Consider the following 18,405-nt stretch of genomic DNA (forward strand, 5'->3'; position numbering starts at 1 on the left):
ACAACCGACCGGGTGTTCCGCTTGCACACAGCGCCCTTCACCAAGTTAATCCAGTGCGCCTTCTATCCCAGGTTAGCCATTAAGCATTGCTCTCTGGATGTTCTCCTCCCTAGCCTTCTGGCCAGCAAATTCAGCTGAGCAATTCAAGTCCAGACCCACTACGGGCTCCACGGGCTTAGCTCCCTTTTCAGGCAAACTCCCCGTGATCTTTTTTCCCGTGGTACGTTCCCACTGCCCCAGTCGCCATGCTTGTAGAGTCCCCCGTCATTAGGCTGGACCTACCACCACACCATTTCCCACGTATGCTTCACAACCCTTGTGGTGTATTTGCCACATGATACCTCCCCATAGACTGTGCAGGATGTGGCCTCCATAGGATCTTTTCCCCCTGAAAGAATAGGCCCGGGAAAGACCACCTTCCCCGACGCATTTCATAGCGTTACAACAGCCCTAGCCGCTTATGTTAACAATTACAACCTTATTCTGAAGTGTTACACATTATGTCTTAATATTCTACAAATCAGCAAATGTGTTGTCATGTTTACATACACACTAATCTTCATACACTTGTGTAATCTTCTTTTCACATCTTCAGGATGAAAAAAATATTCTAGATCACAGTTTTCATGGATTTACTTTTATTTATTTATTTTTGAACGGGCATCCAGCAAACTGTACAAATAACATAAAACAGCCTTGAATGAAGATACAGTATCTTGGGTACATCAGCTATTGCACACACTCTCTTTATCTGGTATCCAAGTATTTTCTCTTCTAATCATGACAGTACTGGTTTGTGTTAGGGAACGAGTGAATAACATACATTTTGGTGCCAACTAAACATGTGATTAAACTTCATCATAATAATGCAATTTATACAGTCTCAGGCATTGTCTTGCTAAATATACAAATTAATCTGTGTCAGTCTGAATAAAAATTGAGAAGAGGAGGAAATGTATTCACGTATTCATGCCAGAGACTCTCCAGAGAAGCAGCACTACAGACCACCAACACTTGTGATTCTCTCATCCTGATTGGCTGATCAGGATCTTGTTAGAGAATTCACAGCTGTGAATGGTCAGAGCTTTCAGCAGAAAAGAATTTGGGACATTTTATAACTCCAGCAACTGTAGTTCATTACTAACCTCTCTATGATATGTATTGTTGATATATCACAAACAATATCATCCTCATTCATTGTTTCTGTGTAAACATATACACAATGCAAATTAAATACCATGTCAATTGGTTTATGCACACTGGAGGTAGTCAGTACTTATAATATGTATCAAAAGCTACACTATGGCATATTCTGTGTTGTATGTGAATCTAGAAGTGTGTAATTGTGTACACAATGATGAACAGTTTGATTTTAAGGCTCAGCCTTTCAAAGACTAAAGAGAAATTGTTTATAGCACTCTCCTGCATTCTAATGCAAGCAGTATAGATGTATTCAAATATCTATGTGCCATTTTCTTACTAAACAGGACCAACATGCAACAGTGAGCTACACGAGACAGAATACATGACATGAATGGAGAAAGACAGAGTATTCTTTACAATATAAGACAGTACAGAGCAAAAGATTGTGGGAATGAAGATGGGAAGGACTGAATGGCTGCATGCAGAGAACTGGAACATCTGGAGAGAGCAGAGCAAAAAGAAATTATAGAGAGCGCATTGACTGAAATCATTGTTTCTAAGCTCATAAAAGTGTGTGTGTGTGTGTGTGTGTGTGTGTGTGTGTGTGTGTGTGTGTGTGTGTGTGTGTGTGTATGTGTGTGCACCTGTAATGAATGATTAACTGGCTGCAGTCTGCTGTTGCATGATGTAGATTTGTGAAGCATCATCCAGCACACTGCCACACTGAACTTCACTCCTGAAACGTCAATTTGTGAAGGAAACCTGTTATATGTGCACAAACTGTTCTGTATGAAACTTCAATCAATTCAATCAACATCAGGAGCTGATGAAACTACTCTTTCCACTGCATTTCTGAATTTCACAAATTTCTGAATTTCCACTGCACGTAAGATGACACTTACATTCACGAATCTATCGCAAACCTTTTCAACAGTTATCATTGTGCAGCATTGAATTATAGAAACAAATCTTTCAAATTTCACTAGTTTTAATTCTTGATAGCAATGGAAATATTCTTAGTATCAAAAATTTAATTTCAACTATAAAAAATATTATGTCAATAATAACTGCATTTTCCCAAGTGTAATTTCACAGTGATCTCAATGTAATTTATTTGTATTCAGATGTCAATCATTCATTTCTTAATAGTACACATATCAGCTATGTAAATATATAAAAAACTACACTGTTACTAGTGCTGATGTCCATTCCTGATATATATATAAAAAAGAATTATATTTATTTTTATTTTTTTTAATATTTTTTTATTATCTTTTACACTAGATGAAATTACACTTTTGATATCAGAAAGTTTTAACTAGTGCAAATGTATTTACTGATATCAAGAATGAGCATTTTAACTCAATTGTGTGAATTTGAAATATCTATAATTCGTCTCGGGTTACTTAACCTGTTCCCTGATAAAAGCGGAACGAGATGCTGCACTGATTTAGCGCTTTGGGAACAATTTTAAGTGTGACCAGCTGTGAATATGTGTGCAACACATCAATGAAATTGACCAGAATTTATAGCCTCTGCTGGTGACATCATTGGAAGCACCTGTAGCAGGGCTATAAATAGATGCGTCACAGGTGCATCATCAGGTATTTTGTCTGAAGAGCAGACCTAGGGCATCCCAGTGCGGCAATGAAGCGCAGTATCTTGTTCCGCTTTTATCAGGGAACAGGGGTTACAGTTAAGTAACCCGAGACGTTCCCTGTCCAAAAACTAGACTTTGATGTTGCGCTGATTTAGCACTTTGGGAACGAGAATACCCACGCCGCTGCACTGTGGATGTCCGGACCCCTTACGGTTGTGCAGTTGTGCTCAAAAGAGCGTGAGATGTCTCAGATGTGAGCTTGTGATGTTGACTCAATGAGAGCCTGGAGTGGCATGAACATCCAAACAATAAAATCTTATGAATGAGGACCAGCCTGCCGCATCTCAAACATACTGCAGAGGGACACCTCCAGGCAAGGCTTTAGAGGAGGCGACCCCTCTGGTAGAGTGAGCCCTGATACCAACTGGCGAAGATTGACTGAGCGCCTCGTAGGCCAGGGCAATAGCGTACCTCACCCAATGCGACACTGTCTGCTTGGTGGCTGCCGCCACCCTGTTGCGGCCCCCATGGCAAACGAATAGCTGCCCTGACTTACACAACTGGCTAGTGTGGTGGACATAAGTCTGAAGGGCATGGACTGGCCAAAGTCTGTGAAGTCTTTCCTGCTCCAGCGTTGTAAATGGCCAGGAGCAGAAGGCTTCGAGAGAGACTGGATGTACAGTGGAGAAAGGAACCTTAGGCAGGTAGTCAGGATGAGGGTGCAAAATTGCTTTAGCCATTCCTGGGCAAAATCTAAGCAGGCTGGCAAGACAGACAGAGCCTGTAGATTCCCAATTCTTTTTAGAAGTAATTGCAATAAGAAAAACCATCTTGAGAGTCAGAAGTTTATCAGACGCTGACTCTAGATGTTCGAAGGGGTCTCATCCAAACCCTCAAGGACTGTTGAGACCCCCTTGTCTCCCCAACGGCACCCCATCAATCAAGGCGTAGCAAGCCGATAGAGCGGCCACGTAAACCCTGAGAGTGGCGGGGCATGTGCCTGCTGACAGTTTGTCCTGCAGTAAGTCCAGAACTGAAGGAATCTGGCAGTTAACTGGATCTGCATTATGTGCACTGCACCATCTTTAAAATACATCACATTTATTGGCGTAACTTCTTCTAGTAGAGGGAACCCTAGCACTTAGAATGGTCTCGATAACTTCAGGTGAAAGCCCAGTGTCCCTCAGTTGGTAACCTTCAGGGGCCAAACATGAAGGTTCCACAGGATGAAATATTGTCCCCTGCACCTGAGACAGAAGGTCCCTCCTGTCCGGAATCGCCCAAGGCGAGCCGTCGAGGAGAGACATTATCTCAGAGAAACACACACTGTTCGGCCAGTGCGCCGCTATAAGTAAGAGGCAGGACCCTTGCTGGCGAACTCTGGCCAAGACTCCTGGGAGCAGAGAAACCGGGGGAAATGCATACAGGCGGATTCTGGGCCATGTATGCGCCATCGCGTCCAGACACGGGGGGGTGGGTTACTCAGAGAGAAGAAGAGGGGACATTGTGCTGTCTGTTGAGAGGCGAAGAGGTCCACTTCTGCCCTGTAAAATCTCACCCAGATTTGTTCCACTACCTCGGGGTGGAGTTTCCTCTCCCCATCTGTATTTTCTGTATGGACAGTAAATCTGCTCCCACATTCAGGCATCCAGTGATATAAACTGCCCTGACTGACAGGAGCTTGCCCTGGGCCCAAAGGGGAATCTGACATGCCAGAGTGTTCAGCTGGCGTGAATGTAGACCTCCTTGATTTATGTAAGAGACTGCTGCTGTGTTGTCCACTCGCACCAGGAATTGGCAGCCTCTCAAATGCTCGAGGAAGTATTTCAGGGCCAGAATTACAGCCATCAACTCGAGGCAGTTGATGTGCTAATTGAGCTGATGACCGTCCCATTCCCCTTGAGCTGGACGACCACTTAAGACCTCTCCCCAGCCCGTCAGGGAGGCGTCTATTGTTCGCAACTTGCGACGGCAAGACGCACCTAGAGTGGGCCCCAAAGTAAGGAACCGGGGTCTGAACCAAATAGAAAGATTACAAAGCATACGTAACCCTTATAGGCCTTAGGGGACTGGCCCTTGGATGAAATCCCCTGGCTTTGAGCCACAACTGAAATGGTCTCATGTGCAGAAGGCCCAAAGGGGTCACCGAGGACGCAGATGCCATGAGACCTAGTATTCGTTAATACTGACAAACAGTGCAACCTTGGCCTAGCCTTACTTTGCTCAGGGTGTTCTGAATAGACACGATTCGAGCAGGAGACAATTGTGCCCACATCGTGATCGAATTCCATACAACGCCCAGATAGGTAATTCCCTGAGTGGGAGAGAGAATGCTCTTTTTGTCTCAGACCCAAAGAAACCAGAAGAGCTAAGACGATATCCCTGTGCTTGAACTGCCAGTTCTTGAGACTGGGCTAGTATCAGCCAGTCGTCTGTATAATTCATAATGCGGATCTCCCGGAGTTGCAAAGGAGCCAGTGCTGCAGCCATGCATTTTGTGAATGTGCTAGGGCTAGGCCGAGTGGAAGAACCCGAGGCTATTGGAAGGCTTCGCCCCTTTAAGCGAACCTCAGGAACTTCCTGTGTTGTGGCAGAATTTCTGTATGAAATTATGCGTCCATGAGATCGATCGTGACCAACCAATCGTGATGTTGGATTTGGGACACGACTGTCTTGATAGTTAGCATCTTGAACTTGAATGCCCTGACTGAGCGATACAAGCCTTGAAGATCTAAGATCGGACGCAACCCCCCACCCTTCTTGGGAACCAGGAAGTATCTGCTGTAATAACCTGACTCTTTCTCTGGAAGGAGCATGTTCTATGGCCCCTTTGACCAAGATATTTTGCAGTTCTTTCCACAGTAGACATGCTTGCTCCGGTTTCACGGTACTGGAAACTATGTAGTTGAAAAGTGGAGGATGGCGAACAAATTGATTTCTGTAGCCTTTTCTACTGTTATTAGGACCCACATATAAATACCTGGCAGAAGTTTCCACGCTGCCAGGTTCTCTGAGATGGGTATTCATTTTGACACTTCCTGTTGAGGGGATGTCGAGTGTTCCGTGTCCTGGACTAAGGCAGGAAGCAACAGTACACCCAACATTTCGCTGGAAGCCTCTAACTCCCGAAACACCAGAGGCGGTGGGAATAGAGAGGTTTCGTGGGGGTATCGGGAGGGTCGAAGTGGATGATACATGAGGGGGGCTACCCCCACAAGGCTGGGCGCAAGACGGTCAGGGTTTTTTCCTCTTAGAAAGGACTTCCCTGAGGTCTTGCTTTGGAGGCTGCTGAGGGCGACGAGCCAGTGCCCAGTCTCTACGAGGGGGAGCACGACTCGCCACGCTTTGTTTCTGAACCTCCCTTCTAGAAGGATTGGGGTGGGGCTGGGTGGCTGACGGCCCCTCCCCCTGAGTGCGGCGAGGAAGGAATTGCCCGAAGGCTTCCTGGTGACTCTTTTGCCTCCTGGAACCTGGTGATAACTACATTCATAGCATCACCAAATAACCTAGAAGGCGAAACTGGGGCATCGAGAAGGGAAACTTTGTCCTTGTCTCTGATGCCCGACAGGTTGAGCCATTAGTGTCTCTCCGTGCTGACTAAAGCAGACATAGACCAGCCAATGGCGCAAGCCGTCTGCTTGGTCACACAGAAAGACAGATCCGTGGCTCGACGAAGCTCAGAGAAAGCCTCTTAGTCGACCGTGGCGCCCGCACTCAGGTCCTTCAACAGATTAGCCTGGTACGCCTGTAACACTGCCATAGTGTGCAGGGTAGCACTAGCCTGACCTGCTGCCTGATAAGCCTTCCCCACAAGCGTGGAGGTGGTCCTTCACGGCTTTGTGGGGAGAGTGGGTCTCTTTAGTGATGATGCTGAGCCAGGCGAGAGATAACCCGCAAGTGTCTCCTCTACCGGCGGCATCACTGAATACCCCCGTGCCTCGGCACCCACGATAGGGACATACCCGTCTCTCGCTCCTCAACCAGATCTATGCGAGAGCCCCACGATGAAAGAGTGGGCACTTCCCCTAAACACACAAAACAAAACTGGTGGGAGTCCGTTTCAGCCATAGAGCGTAAACATGGGAACACATACCACTTGCTTTGTTTATAAGTCATTCTTTTTCTTCTTTTTTTTAAGAAAAGAGAAAGAGAAAGGTTTCTGCGCACTGCCAAACAAACTCCTAACAGAGGAAAGTAGAAAGTTCTGACAGTCAAGAAGCACAACACACAAAATGATCTGAAGACAAATGATCTGAAGATGCACCTTTGATGTTTCTATTTATAGCCCTGCTACAGGTGCATCCAGTGATGTCACCAGCAGAGGCTATAAATTCTGGTCAGTTTAATTGATGTGTTGCACACATATTCAAAGCTGGTCACACCTAAAGTTGTTCCCAAAGCGCCAGGGAACATATCATGTGATCATGTGATTAAATGCGGAAAGGGCTTGTGATATTGTGTCATGGTACAGGAGATCGCTCACCTGTTATCATTAATATCTGTGCTGTTTCCTACAGAAGATAAAGGAACAGAATGAAAGGTTTCAAATGTTACAAGTGCCTCAATTCACTTCACAAGTTAATTCATTGTTCATATTGTTACATAGTGCAGTCAAGCAAATAGAAGCTACATTAACACAGTGGCAGAATATGGTTGTCAGTCCTGTTTGGAGTGCTGCATACGCTTCTTCTTATTTACAGTTTGGTTTTAAAAGACAGTGAGGTAAATCTATTGCAGTTTCCTGCAAGATGGATTACAAAACTTTGAGGAAATATTCCATGGCCCAGCCTGAATAGAACTTCTTAAGACACTCTGTAAAGGCTGTGGCAAAATCAAGCAAAGATAGTGAAGAGTACACTACACAAGAGACTTGATGCAGACCCACAATATTCTGGGAATAATCGCTTTTGTGTGATGGCAAGTGACACAGAGTCAGATGACAGTTTAATTACTGAACCCTTATTGAAGCTTCACACTGTGTTATTCGCATTAATCGCAATGCCCCCGGACCGTAATAAGGAAGATTCCTGAGAAATGCAAGCTTGTAGTACCACCTGTTTACTCCAGAGGGCAGAAAGTGAAACTTCAGCTGTATGGGCAATGCACAGTTTATACAGTGAACAAAATATTAACAACCCTTCAGCAGGCAGCACAACACAAACATGCATTACATTCTTGCCTTCAAAACACTTGATGGAGCGCAACTTTGAACTAAGGGATCTCAAGATGTGTTGTAAGTATTAAACTATATTTAACGACGCAGTGACCTAAAAATTTTATGTTTATGACGCAACGCTACACAAGCATGTCTGATGCAGGTGTACATTGACGGGTCCTTAAACAAGCCCTCATAATAAATCTCGAACTGATTGACAAATTCACTTGTGAAATGGATTGCTGTGAACTGTATACCAATGATTAGCTTATCTTCAGTAATATGGTAGTAAACAATACATTGTATTCTAAAGCTGCTTTTTGTTTTGTCTTATCAGTGATTAACTCTTCTGCAACAAGAATGTAATGCATTTTAATTATCTGAATATTTTTAATTATATATATAGATATATATATCTATATATATAATCAAATATTTGCTTATATGCGATTAAATGCGGGACACCATGTAATTAATTTGATTAAACATTTTAATCGATTGACCGCCTTAATATACACACACACACACACACACACACACACACACACACACACACACACACACTATTATTGTATATTTTATTAATATGATTATTGTTAAATTTAGTATATTTCACATTTTCCTTTTAATAAAGATATTTGAACCATATTACTATCAGCATTAATATTTTGTCAACATTGATTATTATTCTGTTATAAGGGGCGTAAGTGCTATTTGAGTTTTGGGTCGGCTACATTTGAAGTTTAACCAATAAAATGAAAGGAAATGCATGCAGTTGCCCAACTGCTTTTAAAGATTTATGGACGGCCTAAGTATATTGAAACCAACAAAATAAAAGGCAGTGTTTGCTGTTGCCAATAGCTGTCAAGATTTAGGGACAGGTTCAATTTAAGGGTAACAATCCAGTTCCGGATGTATAAGGACACGTGGAATCTGACACTCCCAGCCAGTATGACACGCTGGTGTCAGGAGCACAACCTCTCCCTCAACGTCAATAAAACCAAAGAGCTTGTAGTGGACTTCAGGAAGAAAGACGGAGAACACAGCCCCATCACCATCAATGGAGCACCGGTGGAGAGAGTCAGCAGTTTCAAGTTCCTTGGTGTCCACATTACTGAGGAACTCACATGGTCCGTCCACACTGAGGCCGTTGTGAAGAAGGCTCACCAGCACCTCTTCTTCCTGAGACGGCTGAGGAAGTTTGGAATGAACCACCACATCCTCACACGGTTCTACACTAGTACTGTAGAGAGCATCCTGTCTGGCTGCATCACCACCTGGTACGGAAATAGCACCGCCCACAACCGCAAAGCCCTTCAACGGGTGGTGCGAACTGCTAGAAACATCATCGGAGGTGAGTTTCCCTCCCTCCAGGACATATATAACAGGCGGTGTGTGAAAAAAGCTCAGAGGATCATCAGAGACTCCAGCCACCCAAGTCATGGTCTGTTCTCACTGCTACCATCAGGCAGGCGGTAGCGCAGCATCAGGACCCGCACCTGCCGACTACATGACAGTTTCTTCCCCCAAGCAGTTAGACTTTTGAACACTTGATCTATCAGGATCAATAATTAGCACTGCATTTTATAATCCATAATCTCACACTGGACTGTCAACATATTCTCCTCAATACAACTACTGTATATATATATATACAGTATATATATATTTCATATACTCTTTACTTTATTGTGTATCCTATATTGTGTGTATTGTTTACTGTACATTGTATATAATTATTGTGTTGTGTAAGTATGTGTCCATTTGATATGTAAATTGTTGTTGTGTAAATATTTTGTTTACTGTAATTGGTATATGTCTCGTCACTGTCATGACTGCTATGTTGCTCGGAACTGCACACAAGAATTTCACCTACTGTTGCACTTGTGTACATGGTAGTGTGACAATAAAGTGATTTTATTTTATTTTATTTGATATGTCCGAAATTCAGTGGTTTATACAGGATATCTTCTGGTCCGGATACACCTCTTTTCATGCAGTCGTATGGATATTTATGGTGAAAAACACATTCTAGAACCAATGTAGCTGTTTTCAGTTTAGTGAATTTGCGCTGAATAACAGTTTTGTGAATTTGTCCCTGACTGTGTGAAAGCAGCCATAGAGTTTACCAACTTAGTCTCACAAAATGAATGTTACTATACAGTTTTCTGCAAACTCGTGTCACGTTCTACATTATGTCGCAGTTTCCTGATGAAATGGACACTAGAGGCACTACAACAACTGTGTGTTTGATTCACTTTCACACAAATCACGACTACAACGGCTGATTATGACTTTATAAACACTTATTTTTTAAACTATTACTCACACACTGATATGTTATGATATGAAAACGCTTTTACTCTAACGCATCATTTGAAAAACGATATTATAACAGACTCACCTACATGTACATACTTATTCCAATGAGATAAGCTTGCGCAGTAGCTCATCTGAGAGGGTGTTGGACTTTGAACTCAGAAGCCAGCAGATCGAGCCAAGACAAACACGTAAGCTGACACCTGAGACAAGAGTGTCATAGAAGCGACACGAGATTACCTTTTTGCTTTTCCTTTTGCAATTAGAATTTGGGCACTTTCGGTTAGATTTAGGCGTTGGTTAAGTAGGAGGTTAAGCAGGTTAAGCATTTCTGTTTTGTGTGTACCTGCCATTTTATTTTAGATCACTATTGGTTAGCTTTAGGTTAAAGTTTCAGGTTAGGTATGTTTTACTCATTAGAACCTCCATCTAATATTCACCTATAAAACCTAGTCTGATTATGACACCATTTCACTAGCTTTTGGCACCCCACACTGGACACTTCACTGGAAAACTGAAGTTACCATACGAGTAATTTAGTTTTGCAAAAAGTTTGCCACATTCACGTAATGTTCATGAGACACAGCTGAAAGTTACACACTCTAACACCCACCATTCTCCACGTCGAGCGGACAGGAGGTCAGTATATCTGTTGATCTCACAGTGCTGTAGCCGACTCTGAAACACACACCATATGAGAGGAAGACAGGAGAGGGAGACAGACAATGGACTGTATATATATATATACACACACACACACACACACACACACACACACACACACAAACAAACAGACACACACACTCACGTGTTGGCTTTTTGGAGAGTGGGTTTCTCCTCCTGCTGGAACAGTGCGTTGCTATAGGAGGTGACGGGTTTACTTGCACGTGTGGACAAGAGACTGATGGGTGATGTTGCTGCAACAGAGTGTCCAGGTCTCACGGGCTTAGCTGTGATGAAATACAAACCATACTTTGTGTTTGTACCGAGTGTTCTATTTGCGTTCTTGTTTCAGCTAAATGCTAGCAGACGTCTATCTTAGACTGTGGCCCTGTCCCAAATGGTAAACAAGTTGCGGACTTGTGGTCTGGTGACCTTTATTGTGCATGCCCGGGAAGCCCACAAGACAGTAGGGTGTCTCATTTGACATTTTAGGGTTCATAAGTGTGCTCAGGTAAGGTTAAATCTAATTCTAGGTTGACAAAAAAAGGAATATTCTGGGGTCAATACAGGTTGAACTTTATAAACCTTTATAAAAAATTGGACATAATGGTTAAAGTGAACTCTTTAAAATGGAAGTGAATAGGGCAAGATCATAAATGCTACAATACACAGTTTAAAAGGTATAGCCACAAGACGTAAACATTACACATGTTAACATGACTTACTATCCTTTTCTGTATAAAGTTAAATTTAGCTCATATTGAACCTGGAATATTCCTTTAAGGTCGTAAATCAATTTTGAATAATGTGTATTTATTGCACTTTGCCTTTGCCGAGAAGTATTGAAAATACTGAAAAGAAAACAATCTTCAAGTTTTTGAAACAGTGATTGTATTAAAATATTATTCTAATTAACTGATTCAACTAAAGTATGAGCTAATAAAGATAAAAATGCCCTTGAAAATCAATTATTGCCCATAAAAAATTCATTTCAGACACTGGTCTAGATTTTTCCTAGGGATAATTTGCTGAACTTGAAACCTCAATTTTGTACTATCAAAAACTGCACAGATTACATTGTTAAATGAAATGTGGCAGTACCAATTTGCGCAGCATTGGGACGACGCAGAGGATAACGCAGACGCATGGCGTCACGGATGCGCTCCACCTCTTGCTGGTAGTGGCGGCGGTCGTTCATCGCACCTTGCTTAGCGTCTTTCAGTGCTGTCTCCAGCGCCCGAACACGCTCAGCCGTAGAACGAAGACGTTTCTCCAACTTTGGAAGTTCACAGCGCAAATCTGCATTATCACGTACCAGCTGCGCAAACAGAGAGTAATGAGAACACAGTTCAGTCTAGGGTGTAATCTGATTACAAAGTTATTAGTTACTGTCTAATTACTTTTAGTCAAAAAGTAGTGCAATACTTTAAATTTTACCTTATTGTAATCTGATTACAGTTACTGACTTTCAAATAAGGTAATTGCTTTGGTTACATATCTTTCCAAAATAATAATATTTATGTAGGACATATGTAAATTATGGATTGATATGTACATCTATTTGCGTTTCTGTGACAGCTGAAGGAACTAAAACAATAAAAATGGAGGAAATATAAACATTTAAAATGTTTTGAATGAAAAAAAAAATATGAAAAGTGTTTTAGAAAGTAAAGTAATTAGTAATGTGATTACTTTTCAAACAAATATTTTTTTTTTTTTTTTAAGAAATTAGGAATTTGTCATGGATTATTTTTTGAGTAATTTATCACTGGTGTTGGGTTAGCAATTATTAATGGAACAAACAGTTGGATACAGAATTAAGAAACAACGTGTGTATCAGTATTTTTTTCGAGTGTAATTCACATCAGTGCCATCAACTTAACCAAAGCCTGATACAACTATACGATATTGCAATATGCAAATATTTGCACACCCCCCTTTTGTTTTACACCAAAACAATTCAAACCGAATACAGTGGAACATTTTCATAATTCTTAAAAAAAAAAGTGGGCAACATTCTACATTATTGTTTCCTTTGTTAAAGGCTTATACAGGGGTTTAAAAATGACCAATAACATATTTACAGATGCATAATAAATTATTGATATGCAGTTTTAACAATATAAATCAAAAGGGCGACTGTCTTGCAATACCTGCCAAATAATGCGCAATTTTACATCACATGTTATAAATGCTTAATAACACTTATTCATTTACATTTACATTTATGCATTTGGCAGACGCTTTTATCCAAAGCAACTTACAGAGCCCTTATTACAGGGACAATCCCTCTGGAGCAACCTGGAGTTAAGTGCCTTGCTCAAGGACACAATGGTGGTGGCTGTGGGGATCGAACCAGCGACCTTCTGGTTACAAGTTATGCGCTTAGCCCACTACGCCACCATGTTATTCTACGCCAATGTTATTCAACATTAGTAACCTATGGAAATGTACCCTGAATTTAAGTGGACACTTGTACAGCATTTTAACAAGGAGCTGCCAACATCAGAAACCTATATACGTACATAAATTTCAGCATGGTTTAATGGTCATCAAGCTTTATTATATGATATATGCTGTGAATGACATGAAGAGCTGGAAAGTGTTTTTGCAGAGGACTTTAGGTCACTAGTACTAGTTAAAATCATTCTTTTGACATCAACATGACAAAAAAAGTGACAACACAAGTGAGTCAAGAAGACATTACAGTCACAGTAAAACAAAGCGAACTGTAGAAAAATGACAACATTTTAATCTCAAAATAATAAACTTTATTGCTGCATTGTGATATAAATAATGAATTAGGACATTTTATGTTTTTGATTACTATAAGTATGAAAAAGTGTATATATTAAGCATTGATAACATGTAAATTAATTGGCAAATATAGCATAAACTTCAACCTTTTTAATCATATAGTTGTAACTCCAAATCAATAATTTATAATGCATTTGTAAATGATTATTAGTGGAAATGAACCCCTCTAAACCCTTAACAAATGAGAATGAGAATTCTAAAGGCCAGTGGAGGCTCAGCGGTTAACCCTCTGGGGTCGACGGACGCGCCGGCGCGTCCTGCTGGATATTTACGTCATTACAGGAGACAACTTAAAATACTCTTGTCATTTTGGGGCATACAGATAAGTGTAAGACATCATTAGAGACTATAAAGGGTCTAATTTTATTTGTGTACACTCACAATAACAACAAAACCTTGTGCTTTTGTAAAATAAAGAAAATAAAAAAGGGTGAGCTTTCAGCAGTCTCCGTGTTCACGATATTTCATATTTCTGAAACAAGTCACATAAATGAACTGAAACTCTGTGGATACTTATCACATAAACATGAAACATATGTTTAAAGAAAGCTTAAAATGTCTACTTTTAAATAAAACAATTCAAATTTAAAACAAATATTCTCCTGCAATGTAATCTGTATGAAACAAAGCCACGTACAGTTTTTACCGGTTAATCTAATTATAGATAATGTGATCACACCCACCAGCAGAGCGCGCCATTCATACGCTAATGTGCTGAGACGATCAATGCAAATGGTAATTAATTCAATTTATTGCGCGTTTGTAACAATACACAGGCGATGAAACTCCTGGATAGGAAGGAAGAATTAACATTTTCCTCAGAAGAAGAGCGGGACTCCAATGAACGTTTGTATTTTGTAGAGAGACTTGTTCCAGCCAAGGATACAATTTTGGACGAGTAAGTCATTTAGTTTTCATTAGTTGACATATTTTATACATATTTCACTAGTGGGACTGTTTCCAGACTTGGCAGCCAGGATTCAGAGTATTGACATTTGAAATATGTCCTAATAAGCAAGTTTTAGTTACACGTAAATGTTGTTTCGGCTAAAGCAGGTATTTAAATTGTATGCAGTATGATATAAATATGATAAGTAATATGATATAAAATTATATGAATGTTTAGAATATATTTAATCTAGTGTTTATGCTGCCTCATTATCATCAAAGCTTGTGCTTCCAAATATGTGTTCAGGTTAAATGAGTAAAATGCACTTTAATGCCCATATTAGAAAATCAGCATATTATAATGATTTCTGAAGGATCATGTGACACTGAAGACAGCAGTAATGTTCAGCTTTGATCACAAATTGCATTTTACAATATATTCAAATAGAAAACTGTTCTTTTAAATTGTAAAATGAGTTCACACAATGTTTTTACTCTATTTTGGATCAAATAAATGCAGTCTTGGTGAGCAGAAGAGACTTCTTCTAAAACTTTTAAATGGTAGTGTATGTATAAAATTAAGTAAAGTCTTTATGTAAAGATGTAACTTTTATGTAACTTCTTTTAACTTAAAACTTGATTTTGATCATTAAGTCTCCTCACATTCATTCTCTTTCTGTCACATTCCTCATTGATAGGCCCAGAGGAGGGGTCTTTTGTGTCATCAGGTGTGAATTACCTCAATATTTATTATAGTTCACGCATACGTGCTTTCAACACTAAAAGTGTCTTACAAAAGTTAAAGTACTATATTGTTTTGTATGAATAAGTGATCAGGATGGTTTCACATCATTTTGTAGCAAAAACTGTAGGCTATAAGATCCAGTTCTCAAAAGGCTTGTGGACAAATGTTGAGTATGTGTTATATGGCCTTATTTCAATGACTTCAAACTTTAGTTTTTAAAAAAACCATGCATAAACGTTACTTGCTCAAAAATACAAACATGTACACAAATGTTGCTCACATATTATTGTAGCCCAGTTTGTGCTGAATAGAGTGTTATCAGACTTTAGCCATTAATGTGTTTTTAAGCAACTGAAAAAAGCACAAATGTCAAGGCATGTCAAAACTTCTCCAGTGCCCAAAACACCTTCAGACTCCAGAGGATTAAGGCTCTGGGTTACTGACCAAAAGGTAGGGGGTTCAAGCACTGCCAAGATACCACTGTTGGGCCTCCACAACCAAGGCCCTTGAGCAACTCTATTCAGTAACCAAAGTGACACACTTTATAATTTTCTGTTTAAACAAATGTCTCCATTTCACAATAATCAATCTGTGTGTGTGTGCATCCTGACCTGTTTATGGACCTTTGTAAGCTGATCCAGGTTGTTCTCAAGAAAGGAAATCTTCTGTTTCTGGGTGTTAGACCCCCCACTATCATCAGGTCCAATTTCTGTACTCTACACGTACATACACAGCATGTCAGAAAGAACATTTGTTAAACCTTATATTCATCTAATAGTGTCAAAAATAAAGACAATACATCAGTCAGTCAGATAATGTTCAAATGTAGAACTGACTTTTTTAACCCGAGTCGTGAGGTCTTGAACGAACAGCTTGCGCAGGTTGTGGAGGGTCTGGAGTTCACGGGCCTGAGAGAGTGAGACACACATGACCACAAACAAGTACAAGTCAGTCTGTTAATATTCACCACTTTTAACTCATAATTTTCATACATTTCTTTCAAAAACTATGGAAAAGTCTGCCAGTATATCTTGCAAATATTGAGACATTTAAATCTAAATTTAAAAATGACCTTTTGATCTCTTACAAATAATCTCAGAGTCTATCCTTGGTCGACATATCATGTGATGGGATGTCTTTCTCATTTCTTTGGGTGTTTTATTGTCACGATTCCCTTGTTGTCTGCCCCATGTTTTCTGTTTCACTCGTCACTGATCACATTCCATGTCACGTTTTCCTTGTTGTCTGCCCCGTGTTTCACTTGTCTGTCTAAAAACTACACTTCCCACAATTCCCTGATCTCATCACTGCCATCTTTGCATCATTGTACTCACCTGTGTCTCGTTTTGTCATCATCATGTCTCCTGTGTATTTAAACCCTGCTGTTTCTTCATTCCCCTGTCGAATGTCGATGTTTATGGATGCTTGTTCGTTATTTTCACCCGTGCTTTCCATCAATGTTAATCCCTGTGTACCCATTGGGTGTCTTCCGTGTTTTTGTTTTATTTTCCCATTGTGGAGATTTCCTTTGTTCCTGTTTTGTCTGTTTTCACATTTTTTCAATAAAACCCACTGCAAATAGATCCTCGCCCCTCGTCTGCCTTCTGTTATGTATACCTTGTCTTGTTTCACTGTTGCCCGTTTGTTTGCCATTTTTGTCACTTTTGCATTCCTTAGTTTTCACTTTTGTCCCTTGTGTAACTCCATAGTCTCTTTGTTAGCTTTCGTGTTCACCGTTCTTTGTTTGCACCTGCCCTCGTTAATTTGCCATTTTGCTTCTGTTAATCACTTTGTTATCTTGTTTGAGTTCTGTTTGTTCATTGGCCCCTTTGTCCCATTTTTATGTATTTATACCCCGGTTCTTTGTTCAGTCCTTGTCTATCGTTGTTTGTTGTTAGCCTGGTATGTGTTCCCTGCCTGAGTTCTCTGTTTTGTTGCCTGAGTTCTCTGTTTGGTTTCATCGTGTTTAGTTTTCAGTTTTACGTTTTATTTCCCCATTGAGGGTTGTTCCTTTGTGTTTACTTGCTTGCTTATTTAATAAAGTCTAACTGCATTTGGATCCGCATCTCCTCGTCTGCCTCGCTGCTCAATCGTTACACCTTCCTGCTCATCGTAACATTTATATTGATGGTCTTAAAGAATTGTTTGTTCTTTTTGCTGATGTTGTCAAACAGTGTTGTTTTTACTTGTGCTCTATAAATAAATTATTGATTGATTATTGATTTTTATGATCTGATCATATAAAATCGAATAATCCTGTTTATTGTATTTATTTAGTTGCAATATGCACTTGGTTTCACTTCAAGGCAGATTGTATGCAACGTCTTGATGCTTTTCATAATTTTACAGTTTTGTCACATTCAGACTTATTCATCATGAATCTAAGACCAAACCCTCTCATGACATCCCCAAAATTGTGTAGGCTGTTTTTAATTATAACATTTAGTTATTGAACATTCTGAACAATTCAAAAAAGTTTTCTTAATTTAATTCTGTATAAATCCACTCTAAATTAAACCGATCGACAAAAATATTTAACAAAACAATGGTTTTGATCACCACAGACAACAGATGGACATCATGTTCCAGCTGTGGCTTGCGCTCTTTACAATATGAAGCACATCAATCCAGTTTAATGGTCATTTTGGTATTTTATCGAAATGAAAAGGAACAATTTTGCAATAAACATTTTGAAAAAGTATTTTTTTTTAATTGTAGTGCAGAAATTCATTTGCTTAGAATGTAAAAGGATATGATTTCAAACTGTAAAAGGAAGATACAAAAAGTGTGTATGTGAGACTTACAACGGTCTCCTCCAGACCCTTGAGGTCCTGTTTCGACTGCTCTTGCTTTTCCTGCTGAAAGCTGAAGAGAGATAAACACATACAAACATCATCCACACACACTCAATGCACACTGCAGCCCTCCCTTTACAAACACACAATTTTTATATTGATGAGGATTTATCGTTGGTGAAAATATTTCTTATCTCTAACTTTACCTCTACCCCTTAACCTAACCCTCACACAAATCTCTCTGCATTTTTACATTTCCATTAAGACTTTATTTAGCATG

The 18,405-nt window shown here is 40.1% G+C and overlaps 1 protein-coding gene across 2 annotated transcripts in view; it reads right to left on the reverse strand.

Moving 5' to 3' along the window:
• Positions 1 to 413: 413 nt before the first annotated feature.
• Positions 414 to 18,405, reverse strand: part of LOC127659341 (kinesin heavy chain-like) — a 59,437-nt gene continuing 41,445 nt past the window's right edge. Inside the window, exons 21-29 of one of the 2 annotated variants that reach the window (XM_052149119.1) lie at positions 18,135 to 18,195; positions 16,167 to 16,238; positions 15,942 to 16,046; positions 12,084 to 12,198; positions 11,026 to 11,167; positions 10,831 to 10,895; positions 7,227 to 7,254; positions 1,788 to 1,879; positions 414 to 1,641 (exon numbers count right to left, since the gene is read on the reverse strand). In XM_052149119.1, the coding sequence (XP_052005079.1) occupies positions 1,801 to 1,879; positions 7,227 to 7,254; positions 10,831 to 10,895; positions 11,026 to 11,167; positions 12,084 to 12,198; positions 15,942 to 16,046; positions 16,167 to 16,238; positions 18,135 to 18,195 (667 nt within the window). In that variant the 3' untranslated portion in view covers positions 414 to 1,641; positions 1,788 to 1,800. Of the gene's footprint in view, positions 1,642 to 1,787; positions 1,880 to 7,226; positions 7,255 to 10,830; positions 10,896 to 11,025; positions 11,168 to 11,981; positions 12,199 to 15,941; positions 16,047 to 16,166; positions 16,239 to 18,134; positions 18,196 to 18,405 lie in introns of both variants that reach the window. The other variant, XM_052149118.1, reaches the window with a different exon arrangement.

Source organism: Xyrauchen texanus, chromosome 18 (assembly GCF_025860055.1).
Source record: "Xyrauchen texanus isolate HMW12.3.18 chromosome 18, RBS_HiC_50CHRs, whole genome shotgun sequence".
Lineage (NCBI taxonomy): Eukaryota > Metazoa > Chordata > Actinopteri > Cypriniformes > Catostomidae > Xyrauchen > Xyrauchen texanus.